Source organism: Ochotona curzoniae, unplaced genomic scaffold (assembly GCF_017591425.1).
Source record: "Ochotona curzoniae isolate NIBS_2020 unplaced genomic scaffold, NIBS_Ocur_1.0 scaffold_274, whole genome shotgun sequence".
In the NCBI taxonomy this organism is placed as follows: domain Eukaryota; kingdom Metazoa; phylum Chordata; class Mammalia; order Lagomorpha; family Ochotonidae; genus Ochotona; species Ochotona curzoniae.
In genome coordinates, this window is record NW_024467101.1 from 8,114,612 (window position 1) to 8,128,842 (window position 14,231).

Consider the following 14,231-nt stretch of genomic DNA (forward strand, 5'->3'; position numbering starts at 1 on the left):
TGCTCCACTTCGGATCTAGCTTCCTGCTAACGGCCTGCGAAAGCAGTGGAAGATGGTCCAAGGGCTTTGGGACCCACCTGGAAGAAACTCCTGGTTCCTGGCTTCAGAGCAGTTACACATACCTAGAGAGTAAACATTAGATAGAAGACTATCTATTCTTGTCTCTCCGTCTGTAACTTTCGAATAAATAAATAATTCTTTTTAAAATAAACACTCCTGGGGCTGGCACCATGGCTCAATTGGCTAATTCCCTACCTGCACGTGCCAACATCCCATATGGGCACCTGTTCACATCCTGGCTGTTTCACTTCCCATCCAGCTGCCTGCTTATGAACTGACAGAGCAGTAGAGGATGACCCAAGTCCTTGAGAACCTGCACCTGCATGGAAGACCTAAAAGAGGCTCCTGGCTCTTGATCGGCTCAGCTCTGGCTGTTGAGGCTAATGGGAGAGTGAATTAAATAACTAAATCTTTTTTAAAAATAAAATCAACACTTCTCTTTCGCATAGAATGAGCCTGGGAAGCAAGTGGAGGCCTGGGATTCTTGGTTTTCTGAGAACTTGGCTCAGGTACCATGCTGGATCTATCAAAGTTCTCACCTCAACCGCCCCTGGCTGATCTTAGAGGAGGGTGCGGGGGGCGTGGCCACACGTGTGTCTCTCCGGGCGGGGGCGTGGCCTTGCGCACGGGGGCGTGGCCTTGGATCCGGCTTTCCCGGAGGCCGTTGGTGGTGCCGGGGGCGGGACCGGACCGAGGCTTCCTGTCTGCGCCTGCGGAATAGCCGTTTGACCCCGGAAGTGCGGGCTCCCCGGCAGCTGTCACCGTGGACGGCGGCGGCTCATCGCCGGTGGTGGAGTCGCCTAGGTGAGTGCGTGGCTGGGCCCTCCCGGATGGCGGGCTCCGGGGCCTGGGCGCGGCCTTCAGCTATGTTTTGCAGGCTGCTTCGACTCTCCCACCCCAGTGCCTCCGCACCGGCCAGGAGGGCGGAATGGGCAGCCGAAGCTGCTGCTACCACCCCCTGGGGGGCCCTGAGCCGCCCCCCACCACCCTGAGGCTGATCGGCCATAACCTGCAGCCCAGGGCTCAAGGTTCGACCTCGTGGCAGTCTTGGCCCGAGCCCTGGCCCCTCCCCTTACCCCCATCCCGCCCATCCCAGCTCGACTCCTCCTTCAGGGTCTCCGTGTACTCAGGGTTGGCTCATTCATTTGTGCAAAGAATGGGTTATTTATCGCATACGCCCGCCCTAGCTGCAGGTGTACGCACGTTGGGGATACTAACAAGAGGCTTCGCCTCCCTCCACGTACCGGCCTTGGAGTGGATAGCCTAGTGGGAGATGAGAAAATGCAAGCGATGATTGAAGAGGACAGTACCTGGGAGAACAGCTGCTTTAGAGAGAGGTCTGGGGAGCTCTCGGAGGGGGGGTAGTACATAATGAGACCAGAAGACTGCTGAGGGTCAGCACCCGAAGCAGCGGGAGCCCTGGGAGAGCCCCGGAGAGCCCCTTCCGGCCATCTCATCACTGGTCCTTGTCCTGACACATCCCCTGCCTCCACCCTAAAAAAGGGCCTTCAGCTGCCCCGTCATGCACCTGGGATGCAGGGGTGGGCACAGACACAGGTCCAGCCTTTTTGCCTGGTCCGTTTCTATCCATACAGGAGTTGAAAAGTCCAATCTTCATCTCCCTGGTGAGTTCTCTCTCTGGTGTCGATGTTTATCTATTTGTGTGGCTGTAAGCTCTGTGAGGGGCAGGACCAGCTTGGCGAGCTCTTTGGGTTTCTGTAGCTGCCACATCCACTCCTAAGTCCGGGAATGGGTGAGATGCTAAACACAGCATCTGCTCTCAGGTGGCCTCCCCGGTGACCGGGCTAGAGTCTCCTCTGTGTGACTGTGAATCTTCCCTGTTTGAAGGCATCCTCGCTGCCCTTGGAGGGAAAGCCAACTCCTGAGCGTAGCGCTGGAAACTTTCTTTTTTAAAAAATGCATTTATTTTTATCAGAAAGGCAGATATATAGGGAGGAGGAGAGACAGAGAGGAAAATCTTCCATCTGATGGCTCACTCCCCAAGCAGCCACAACGGCTGGAGCTGAGCCAATTCGAAGCCAGGAGCCAGGAGCTCTTTCAGGTCTCCTACGTGGGTGCAGGGTCCCAAGGCATTGGGCCATCCTCCACTGCTTTCCCAGGCCACAAGCAGGGAGCTGGATAGGAAGCAGGGCCGCTGGGATTAGAACTGGCGCCCATATGGGATCCCGGCGCAGACTTTAACCACTACGCTATCACACCGGGCTCTGGAAACTTTTTAAAACTGGCTCAGCAACACCAGCCCTTTGCTCATGCTTGCCTCGGCTTGGCGGGACAACATGAAGATTGTCAAGTCAGCCTTGCCCTTGCCTGCTCTTTGTGTGGGATGCCCACGTTCTCCCCTCAACATCTAGAGAGAGCGATCTGTCTCCCTTTCCCCAGTGTGATTCCGTTCCAGCTTTAGCCCCAAATAGAAATCCTTTCCAAGGCCAAGAGCCCCAATGCATTGGGTCAGTGTTTACCGAGTCCATGTGATGGTGCCTGGCCCCTCAGAGTTCCTCTCATGATCGTGTTGAGTGCTCAGCACTGATGACTTGCCAAGGCAACCCTCAGAAATTACGTGCCTCTGGATACAGAGGACAAAGTCAATGATTAGAGACTCCCAAGAAACTGACAAGGCAAAGCAGAGCCAGGATTTGAACCCTGGCTGGCTGAAGGGCTCTAGAGCTGTTTTCATGTCTTTCCTTTAAAGATTAGTTCTATTGATTTGAAAGGCAGAGTCCTAGAAACAGGGAAAGACAGACAGAAAGATCTTCCATTCACTGTTTCTTTCCCCCAAATGGCTGGAATGGTTAGGGTTGGTTCAAGCTGAAGCCAGGAGCACCTAACTGCATCCCTGTCTCCCACATGGTTGGCAGGGACCTAAGCCCTCGGACTATCTTACGGTGCTTTCCCGGGCACACTAGCAGGGAGCTGGGTTGGAACCTGATTCTGCACTCTGCTATTGGATCCTAGCATTGTAGGTAGCAACTTGACCTGGCCCTGCCCCTGTAGAACTCTTCAACCACCACACCAACCTGGCCTTGCATTGCCCTAACAGGCTCTGGCCTATGTGCGTGAATTTCCCCTGAAATTAGGTGCTATTTCCACCTGTGCAGGCCTTGACTCTGGGGCTTACAGTTGAAAGGGTGGAGAGGGCAGCCTCCCTGTTGTGACTCTTTCCTCACCCCAGGTTCTTCCTGGGATGTTACACTGTTACTTCCATGACCAGGGAGCCAGCTGGGGAAGAACCTGGCCCGTAAGTGCAGGCCCTTGGTGCTTGCAGCCTTCTTGTGGTATTGCTGTGGGGGATAGGAAGAATAAGTTCAGAGCAAGAGTTCCAAGTACCAAAGTTAAAGAGATGAACTTCACTTCCAAATTGGCCACTAACCTACCTACCTGCCTGCCTTGAGCAAACCCTGGCCCCTTTCTACACATCTGCACATTTTAATCCTTGTCGTCCTTGACCAGGTTCTCATGAGAGACTAAAAAGAGTGAGTATCCTGAGTAAAAGGTACACGGACACCAACAGAGGAGGCTGCCCATACTTTGCAAAGCTGAAAGGAGAAAAAAAAAGCTTGTCCCAAGCCCTTCTTCCTCCCAGCCGTGCCTCACATCCAGGCTCCACGTGTCAGATGCACACATGGAACGTGAGATCCGGGGCAGACCTGAAGGACGGAGCAGACTGACCTCCCTTGTCATCCTTTAGAGGTCTGGATCTTCATGCTCTTTAACAGAAACCAGAATCAGCATTCCTGGTGGACCAAGCTCCATCCAGCCTTCGCCCTTCTGTTTCCCCTGCCTGGGTGCTTCTCTTCCCTGGGCAGTCTCCCCATCACCCCTTCTCAGGCTCTGCCAGTTGTGCAGGAGCCTTCCCTGCAAAATGCCTCCCTAGCAGCCACCCCTGCCCCCCATTGCTGCCTCATTCCCGAGCCTGAGAAATAACACTCTTTACTATGAGACCTTGGGCAAGTTCCTCACCTACTCTGAGCCTCTACTTTTGTTTTTGTTTATTTTATTTTTTTCTTTCCTTATATATTTTTTTAAGATTTATTTTTAGGACCGACACAGTGGCGCAGTGGTTAAAGTCCTCGCTTTGCACGCCCGGGATCCCATATGGGCGCCGGTTCTAATCCTGGCGGCCCCACTTCCCATCCAGCTCCCTGCCTGTGGCCCGGGAAAGCAGTCGACGACAGCCCAAAGCTTGGGACCCTGCACCCGCATGGGAGACCTGGAAGAAGTTCCTGAATCCTGGCTTTGGATCAGCATAGCATCAGCCGTTGTGGCTCACTTGGGGAGTGAATCATCGGACGGAAAATCTTCCTCTCTGTCTCTCCTCTCTGTATATCCGCCTTTCCAATAATAATAAAATAAATCTTTAAAAAAATTTTTTATTTTTATATATTTCAGAGAGAGAGAAGGAGCCCACTGGTTCACACCCCAGGTGGCCATAACAGTTGGCCCTAAAGTTAGGCCAAAGCCAGGAGCCTAGAACCTCATCCTGGTCTCCTATGTGGGTAACAGGGGCTCAAGTACTTTGGCAATCTGCTGCTGCTTTTTCCAGGCACCTTAGCAGTCACTTGGCTTGGAAGTATAGCAGCTGGACTCAAATCAAGTAATGTGGAATACCAGTATGGCTGGCAGCAGCTTAAACCGGCTGCATCTCAACACTGGCCCCATGTGAGCCTCTGTTTTCTCCCTGCTGAAATGAGGATGGTAACAGAGCCCACCTGAGCACTGCCCATAGAAAGTAAGCTCCTGCAAAAAAGGGCAGCTGGAGTCAAGGATGGCCCAAAGCCTTGAAGGGACCGTGCACTCCTGTGGGGAGACCCAGAAGAGCTCCTGGCTCCAGATCAGCTCAGCTCTGGCTGTGGAGTCACCTAACGAGTGAGTCAGCAGACTGAAGATCTTCCTCTGCAATGGCCAGAGTTGAGTCAATCCGAAGCCAGCAGCCAGGAGCTTCTTTCCGAGATTCCCATACAGGTGTAGGATCCCAAGCATTTGAGCCATCTTTGACTGCTTTCCTAGGCCACAAGCAGGGAGCTGGATAAGAAGCGGGGCTGCTGGGTTTAGAACCAGCACCCATATGGAATTATGGAATCCCAGGAATGTAAGGTGAGGACTTTAGCCACTAGGTTACTGTGCTGGGCTCCAGATTTTTTTGTTTTTTTTTTTTTGTTTTTTTTTAAAGATTTATCTGGGCCCAGTGTGATGGCTCAATGACTAATCCTCATCTAGCAGTCACCATATGGGCTTTGGTTCGTGTTCTGGCTGCTCCACTTCCTTTTCAGCTTCCTGCTTGTGGCCTGGGAAAGCAGTTGAGGACGGCCCAAAGCCTTGGGACCCTGCACCCACATGGCAGACCAAAAGGAAGCTCCTGGCATTGGATTGGCTCAGCTCCAGCCATTGTGGCCATTTGGGGAATGACCCGGCGAATGGAAGATCCTTCTATCTCTCCTCTATAAATCTAATCTGCCTTTCCAATTTGAAAAAATATATATATTTATTTTGGAAAAGCAGAGTCACAGAAGAAGAGACAGATCTTCCATCTGCTGATTCACTCTCCAAATGGCCACAACGGTTGAGATTGGATCAAGCTGAAGCCAGCAGCCTGGACTCCATCCATTTGGACACATGAGAGGCAAGGTCCCCAGGCACTCAGGCTATCATCTGCTGCCCTCCCAAGTGCATGAGCAGGAAGATGGAGCAGAATAGAGCAGCTACTGGAGGACTGGGTGGCATGGTTTCACAGGAGGTTCTGCCTGAGGTGCCAGCATTCCGTATGGGTACCGGTTCAAGTCCTGGGTGCTCCACTTCCGATCCAGCTCCCTGCTTATGGCCTAAGAATGTGGAGGATGGCTCAAGTCTTTGGGCCCCTGCACCCACTTACGAGATCCACAAAAAACTCCTGACCCCCAATTTTGGGCTGGCCCAGCTCCGACAGTTGTAGCCATTTGGGAAGTGAACCAGAGTATTCTGTCTCACCTCCTCTCTAGAGGTGGTGGGGGACAGTGAGATTTGGAGGGAGGGAGGGAGCGAGCGAGCATTCAGGACTCCAGTGCTCATGTGATGCTGGCACCGCAGACAATAGCTTTAAGAGCAACCTCCTTTTCAGTCATTCATGAAGCATTTGATCGGGCCACTTGTGTCAAGCTGTGTTGGCCACAGGAAAGCTTGCCAGAGGATAAAGTCCCCAGTTCCTGCCCTCAGAGCTTGTAGGCTGCAGAACAAGCAGAGCAGGCGGCGTTAGCAAAGTAGACTGCAGGTACTTTTGCCAGTTCTTCTCCAAGAGGGTAGGCATGTTACCGGAAAACAGACGGCGTGCATGTTCCCCTACTGTTGAACCATTGCTGCCTCCGGCATCAACAGTCAGGGAGGCCCACCGCGAGCAAGGCCAGAGGTTGAAACTGCTCTCCTGGCTCTTCCCCGGGAGTCGTGTGTCTGCTCTCTTCTTCCCATCCATATTCCTTTCAGGAGGGTCACGCAGCACAATGCCAGCTCTGCCCCTGGACCAACTCCAGATCACCCACCAGGACCCGAAGACTGGAAAGCCAAAGACGTCACCAGCACTGGTGAGCCAGTACCTTGAGGCCATTCAGTTTGATATTAGCAAGTAAATTCCTTCATTATCAGTTCTGAGAATGACCCGGGGGCCAGGTCAGGAATTCAGTACTGAGGCCCCAGTGCAGGACTTTGAGCGGCACTGAACTTAAGCAGTGTTTTCCATCACACTGCACTTTCCCTGTCCCCTTCCCCCGCCAAAAGCATTTCATTTTGAGTCAGTCTGATGGCAGCTCTGACTCAGTCGAAGCTGGGCTAGAAATGGATCTGAGCCTGCCAGGGGCTGTTCAGGTAGGGATGTTTTCAGAGCTAGCATACATTGTCCTTGTGGTGGGAATGCTGCTGTTTTCAGAGGCCAGGCCGTCTTTTATCTGAATCGGGATAAGAAGCCCCAAGTAGAGAGGCTCCAGGAGGCTTGGGAGACTGAAAATGAAGGAGGCTGTGAAGGTGCTGGTTCCCAGTACAGAGAGAGATTAGAGCTGTGGAGAGCTGCCAGGCCGCTGAGGGAGGAGGCAGACATTCACAGGCCCCAGACTCACTTGTTATTTTTCCCAAGAACTTGAGCTTATGTGAACAAGGTGGGAGGAAGTATTTTTTCAAGGGGCTTCAGGGGAATCGTGGGAAACTGGAGCTTGATGTTTTATTTCCGAACTTCAGGGTGGTTTCTTATTACTTCTCAAACACCTCTCTAAATAACAGTACCTATATAGGTGGAGTATGCACTATGGACTCAAGCATTCTAAACACACCACCTGGATTCTCTCATGGAAGCCACAACATGGCCCTGTGCAAAGGTATTTTGAGTCTCCCCATGTTACAGATGAGGAAATGGGGAAATGGCAAGTTCAAGGTCACAGAACTGAGACATTATAGGAACCAGGTCAGGAACCTGTGCCTTTCACCTTTCTGCTATCAAGCCTCATGTTTCCTTCTCATAATCCTTATGTGCAGAAGCTACTGCTCAGAAAACCCAAGATAGTTCTGTTCAGCACAGCAGCCACCAATCAGCAGCTACTGTAGCCTCATATGACAGCCTCTCATTACCCCCTGACTTCCCATGGTCAAGCACATGGCAAGAGATACTGAGTATGTGATTCAGGGACAGCAGCAGGGCCTTGTGTTTGATACCAAGATCCAAAGAGAAAAGGAACGGCCCCTGCTGTTGAAGGGCCTGCAGTAACAGCAAAGCCAACCAGTAGCTTCTGGGCAGTGTGCTTGGGGCTGTGATAGCATAAAGGCCAGACTGTGACAGGAATGCTAAGCTCGGACATTGAACCGAACCAGTGAGGTATGTGAGGAGAGAGGTGTCTGGGGGTTGACGAGCGGGTACGTTCATCTAGGCAGGGCTTTCTGGAGTTGGAGGTTCTAACTTGGGTATGGAAAGGTAGTAGGTGAGCACTAGCCAGCAGACAAGGGGAGAAGGGGCGGCGTGGCTGGAAGACTGGAATCTTTGTGAGAGCCTGAGTCCTTACAGGAACCGCGAATTCCTGGGGGCTGCAGCAGGGTGGCAGCGCTCCCGAGGACAGGCTTTGGGTTCCTCACACACACACGTGGCTGAGTGCCTTTGGACATGTTATTGAACTTGTCTAAACCTTAGACTCTGAAAAGGGTGAGAACAGGACCACCCTTGTGGGGTGGATGTGACGATACAGTCAGACATCTGTGGCTCAGTACTGTGCCTGGAACGTAGTGAGTTTTCAATACAGTGTAGGTAGGATGTAGGGACTACAGTGACAGAGGCAGCAACACTGAATGCAGAGCTGGAGAGAGGGGACGAGGAGGTGGACTGAGAGCCAGAGCTCCCTGCCTGAAGAGAAGAAAAATGCATTTCCCTAGAAACTGTCCTAAAAGAAGCACCTATCATGAGTGTCCCTCTAGCGTCAGTGTGGGACAAGAAGAGCTCTACGGGGTGACGGACAGAGTTCATGCTTACTGAGTAGGTCCTACTGTAATAGCACATCTCAAGGACCTGAAAGACATGCAACAGTTGGTACAGAAGCGTTTCTTGTCGAGATAACTAGACGTTTGATGGGCAGAGAATGTTCCAGAAGTTTCACACAGAGCAGACTTCAGCCAGGCTCATGAAAGGGCAACTAGGACAGGAGAAGAGAGGACACACCTAGAGCCTGCTGCTCCCCTACCTGGAAAACCTCCCATGCCCCCTTTGTTACCTCCAAAATGAAGTCCCCCCTCTTGAGCTTGGCATTCATTGCCCTCCAGACACTGTAATATCTAGGCATCTATAACCTCCATTCATTCCTTTGCCAGTCAGCAGAGGTCAGGAGATGCTACGTGGACTAGGAATGCTGTGGTGGGCAAGGCTGCCACCACAGACCCACCACTACGGGGAGGCTGTGGAGGGCAAGTCCTTTTATATGATTTTATTGAGACTTACTGATTTTGATCTAGAAAACCATCACTGTCACCACTGGACATTTCCACTATCCTCCAGGGGTTTCCTTGCACCCTTCTGTAACCCATCCCTTCCTTTCCCCTTCCCAGAAACCACTTATCTGACAGCACTGATGACGCATTTCAGCATATGCTTAGAGAAGCACAGACTGCATGCACGCGCAGGGGGAGACCCCAGATGAACTTCAGTTCCACTTAGGGAGGCTTCCTGGAGGAGGTGAGTTCACAGCTGTGCTTACAAATGAGAGCAGGTTGGCACAGGAGTACAGCAGATCACCAAGAAGGTCTGCAAGGTCACCTTTGGCTCACATCCTGTCTCAGTTGCCTGCTTAACACTGTGGCCTTGGCAAAGTGCCTACATCCCATTTTGCCTTTGTTTCCTCCTCTGTAACATGGGGCGAATGTTAGCTCCCTCCCATAAATGGCTGCTGTGGATAAAATAGGCTGTGAAGTGTGCCTCTGCAGCCACTGGCATGGGACAGACTCTCAGTAACTTGTGGCTTTCATTATTTTTTCATGATCACCATCCCAACATTCTCCAAATCTACCTCCCAGCACTGTAATCTATTGACTTGAGAAGCAGAGAAGGGACAGAGAGCTATCTTCCATCCGCTGATTGACTCCTCATACGCCCCTAACAGCCAGGGCTGGGCCAGGCTCACCCCGGGGGGTCTGGAGGCCCTTTGGGTATTCCCCTGTGGATGGCAGGGACCCGGGCATTATGTGCTGCCTGCCAGGGTGCATTAGGCAAGAAGCTGGAGCAGAAACAGAGGAGCTGGAATGCAAACTGGCTCTCCTGTGTGGGTCGCAAACATCCCAAGCAGTTGGCTTAACTCACTGCGTGCCAGCACCTGCCTCCGTACTCTTACTGAGGGCCCATTTGTTTATGCCTCTGTAACACGCTGTTCCTGAGGCCACTGCTGTGGTGCAGCGAGTAGAGCCTCTGCCTGTGATGCCAGCATCCATGTGGGTGCCAGTTTGTGTCCCACCTGCTTCGCTTGTGATTCAGCTCCCTGTGAACGTGCCGGGAAGGCAGCTGAGGATGACCCAAGCATTTCAGACCCTGCACTTAGGTTGACAATCCAGAAGTTTGCAACTCCTGGCTTTCAGCTGGGCTAGCTTTAGCCATGACAGCCATATGGGGAGTGAACTAGCAAGTGGAAACTCTGTTTCCCCCCTTCCCTTTGTAATTTGGCCTTTCAAATAAATAAATGTTTTATAAAGATTTATTTATTTTTAATGCAAAGTCAGATATATAGCGTAGGAGAGACAGAGAGGAAGATCTTCCATCCGTCAATTCACTCCCCAAGTGGCTGCCACACATGGAGTTAGCTGCGCCAATCCAAAACCAGGAGCCAGGAGCTCTTCCGGGTCTCCCACACAGGTGCAGGGGCCCAAGGCTTTGGGCTGTCCTCGACTGCTTTCCCAGACCACAAACAGGGAGCTGGATGGGAAATGGGGCTGCCAGGATAGGAACCAGTGCCCATATGGGACCCTGACACATTCAAAGTGAGGACTTTAACCACTATGCCACCGCACCAGGCCCCTCAAATAAATAAACTTTTAAACACACACACAAAACTCCTCCTAGGCTCAGCTCAGATGCTGCCTGCCCTGGGAAGAGGTGCCTTGTTCCAAAGGCACTGTTAGTTCCCTTCTGCACTTGCTCACATGGCAGCTTACATGTCTATTTTCCTCTCCCCATCGGGAACCCTGTAACCACCTAGCTGCTTTTCTTCACGTGCCCCACACCTGACCCTCCGGTTTACAGAAGGCAGAATCCCAGGTGTGCATTTGTGTCTCCATGGCTTTTGGGGGAATGAGTAGCCTGGCCCGAGGTGATCCAAGAGGTGAAGATAGAAGAGGGAAGGGAAGCTGGGAAACCACAGGGAACTTGAACTCCAGACAGTTCCTTTTCCCACTATACCTGGAACCTCACTAAATAAGTCAGATTTAGAGAGGAGGGGTCCCGCAGACCCACATGCTAGGTGGCACCCAAGAAGCCCTTATGAAAGCCAGAGACTCACAGTTTAAAAATTCACATTAAGCAGCAGGATAGCCTAACCGGCCCTTGAGGAATCTGACCCAGCCATCCCATTTTTTACTTAGGTATTTATTTTTTGTACCCCATGGCCTGACAGCCCCGAAAGCGGGTGGGCTGTGGTTGGTAACAGCTAAGTTGCTGGCCGGCATTTCTCCTTTGACCACTTTGCCCCAAGAAAGCAGCCCTTACGTAGTCCGAGGAGAAAGCTGAGCTCATCTTCTCTTCTTTATGATGAACAAAGTGAGGTTTGTTTGTGGCCAGGTGAGGGCTGGAAGGGAGAACTTGTGATTCTAAACTGAGACCTGGCTCTAGCTGATCAGACTCTTCTTTAAATGACTTGACGTCTATTTCAAATGCTCTGGTTCTAAAAGGAATACAGCAGAGTAGTATGTCTGCAGGGACTTCAGAAAAGCTCCTGGAAAATGGAATTAGGGATGGAATGTATCTTGGTGTAAAAAGCTGCTGAGATCTACACATAGTTTTTTCCTAATGTGCATTTTGCATGAACTGTGATGCAGTTGGTTTAAAGGAGAGAAGACAGTCCCTCCCCATCCCTCCCCCCCCCCGCAAAAAAAATTACATGGCCTTATTTTAATGGAAATGTCTAGAAAAAGTCCACCAGGAACCCCCCACAAATGATGACTGCTTCCCACTGGGGGGACGGGGCAGGGACAGAGTGTGTGACCTCACGGGGCCTCACCATCTTTGTAGTGTGGGGTAAGCTTTTGGGGGAAAAAAAAGCCACTCATATAATTAAAAATTGATTTAAAGAGTAAATCTTGTTCCTTTTTGAAAAAATCAGAAACTATAATCAGGCCACAGTCCCAGCCTCACCCACTGCTGCCAGAGATAACTGTTATTAGCTTTGGGGTGTCATCTGCACAGCTTCATGGGTCAAATCTGAACCAGTGTGTGAGTAGACATACTTGGTGGGGTGGGAAACAGAGGCTGGTTACATTAAACAGAGTCCTGTATCCTGCTCCTGTTTCCCTGAACCTTTCCTCAGGTCATTAAACCTTCTTTAAAAACATGGTTTTTAATGACTACCTCACGTTGCCTGGATGTGGTTATGTCCCTCTGTTAGAAACACTTGGTCCTTTATGCCTAAATGCTCCCCAAAGGGTCACTGGCTGGGACAGCCAAGTGTTGTCATTGCTGTGGGTTGGCAAATGGGCCCTCGCTGACTAACCTCTGCCACGTTAACACGTGGTTTTTGGATCCGTAGCACCCCGAGCAGAAGGCAGACCGGTATTTTGTGTTATACAAACCGCCCCCTAAAGACAACATTCCCGCCCTAGTGGAGGAGTACCTGGAACGCGCCACCTTCGTAGCCAATGACCTCGACTGGCTCCTGGCCTTGCCTCACGATAAATTCTGGTGCCAGGTAACATTCTATCAAAATTCCCACTACGACAAAAGCACATGACATGCCGTTGGTTGGTTGCTGTTGTTGTTTTTCTTCCCCCAGGAGGTGCCTTTTTTTTTTTTTTTTTTTTTTTTGGTCTACTTTTTAACACTGGATCCTTAACAGAAAACTGTGGTTTGGATCGCTGTCCTGTATCACAGTCTTAATGATGTTTACACACCTTCCGGAGTGTCACTTTGAGAGCCTTGTGTTTGGTCCTGGTTTATTCATGCCTCCTCGGTCCGTTGGGGTTGGAGTGTTTGCCATAGGCCAGGGCTGATGGGCCACAAGCACCTGCACGGTGCACCTGCAAGCCCTCAGGCCTCGGGGACAAACCCTTGCTCTCTCCTGTCACCTGATTCAGGTTATCTTCGACGAGACCCTGCAGAAGTGCCTGGATTCCTACCTGCGCTATGTCCCTCGGAAGTTTGACGAGTGGGTGGCCCCGAGCCCCGAGGTCGCTGACATGGAGAAGCACCTCCACCGGAGTGTTTTTCTCACCTTTCTCCGCATGTCCACACACAAGGAGTCCAAAGTAAGCCCCTGATCCCGTGACAGGTCACCACTGACACCCAACACCCCTGTGCCGGGCTCTCTGCCCCTGGGAAGGAAAGCTCTGCAAGCATCGAGTTTCCCCTTTGTCTCCCTTCCACCTCTATTCCCACCGCTGGGGAGGAAATCTGTGTCACCTCCCCTGTCCTCTAAGTCACCAGGCCGGTCTGTGTTACACCCAGTGTTTTCATCAATGGCAGCTGAGGGCCCTTTGCCAGCTGACACGTGACTTGCCTTCATTTGTGCGTCAGAGAGTGAAGACATTGATTCTGACTTTCTAAAGGAACTTGTATAGCTTTTTTAAAAAAATCACTGTTTTATATTTCCTGATTGCAAAAATATTCTATACATAGTGAATATCACCCACAAAACCCTCCTCCCCAAAGGAAAACACTATTAACTGCAGGTGCCTTCCTTCAGGCTTTTTTTCCCCCATTCAGTGTATGTGTGTGTGTATTTGAAAAATAGCATCTTACTATTTTATTTATCTTATTTGAAAGAGTTACAGAGAGAGAGAGAGGGAGAGACACAAGAGAGATCTTCCATGTGCTGGTTCACTCCCCAGATGGCCACAACAGCCAGAGCTTGTCCGGTCTGAAGCCAGGTCTCCCACATGGATCTAAGCACTTGGACCATCCTCCGATATTTTTCCAGGCCACAAGCCGGGAGCTGGATGGGAAATGGAGCAGCCTGGACTAGAACTGGTGTCCATATGGGATGTCAGTGCCATACTATGGCATGGCACAGGGCCCTTGCACTTTTAAGAAAAAAAATGTGGAAAATTTTCAAATACACAAAGTTTTGATATGCAGAGGACACTGAATCCTATATCCATCCCCAGTTTCAACAATTACCAACATTTTGCCCATTTTACGCCTGAGTTTTCTTATTTTTTACTGTTTTTTTTTTAAGATTTATTTTATTTTTATTGGAAAGGCAGATATACAGAAAGGAGGAGATAAAGAGGGGAAGATCTTCCATTAGAATGTTCACCTCCATCCGATCGTTCACTCCCGAAGCAGCCGCAATGGCTGGAGCTGAGCCAATTCGAAGCCAGGAGCTTCTTCTGGGTATCCCACATGGGTGCAGGGTCCTAAAGCTTTGGGCCATCCTCAACTGCTTTCCCAGGCCATGAGTGGGGAGCTGGATGGGAAGTGGAACTGCCCGGATAGAACCTGCGCCTATATGGAATCCCAGCAC

At 51.1% G+C, this 14,231-nt stretch overlaps 1 protein-coding gene across 11 annotated transcripts in view; it reads left to right on the forward strand.

The window, feature by feature from the left end:
- Positions 1-767: 767 nt before the first annotated feature.
- ASCC2 (activating signal cointegrator 1 complex subunit 2) overlaps positions 768-14,231 on the forward strand; it is a 39,774-nt gene continuing 26,310 nt past the window's right edge. For 3 of the 11 annotated variants that reach the window (XM_041003446.1, XM_041003447.1, XM_041003449.1), the window contains exons 1-3: positions 6,106-6,629; positions 12,300-12,458; positions 12,844-13,014. In XM_041003446.1, coding sequence (XP_040859380.1) covers positions 6,357-6,629; positions 12,300-12,458; positions 12,844-13,014 — 603 coding nt within the window. In that variant the 5' untranslated portion in view covers positions 6,106-6,356. Of the gene's footprint in view, positions 865-6,104; positions 6,630-12,299; positions 12,459-12,843; positions 13,015-14,231 lie in introns of those variants that run through there. The other 8 variants (XM_041003455.1, XM_041003454.1, XM_041003450.1 and 5 more) reach the window with 6 other exon arrangements.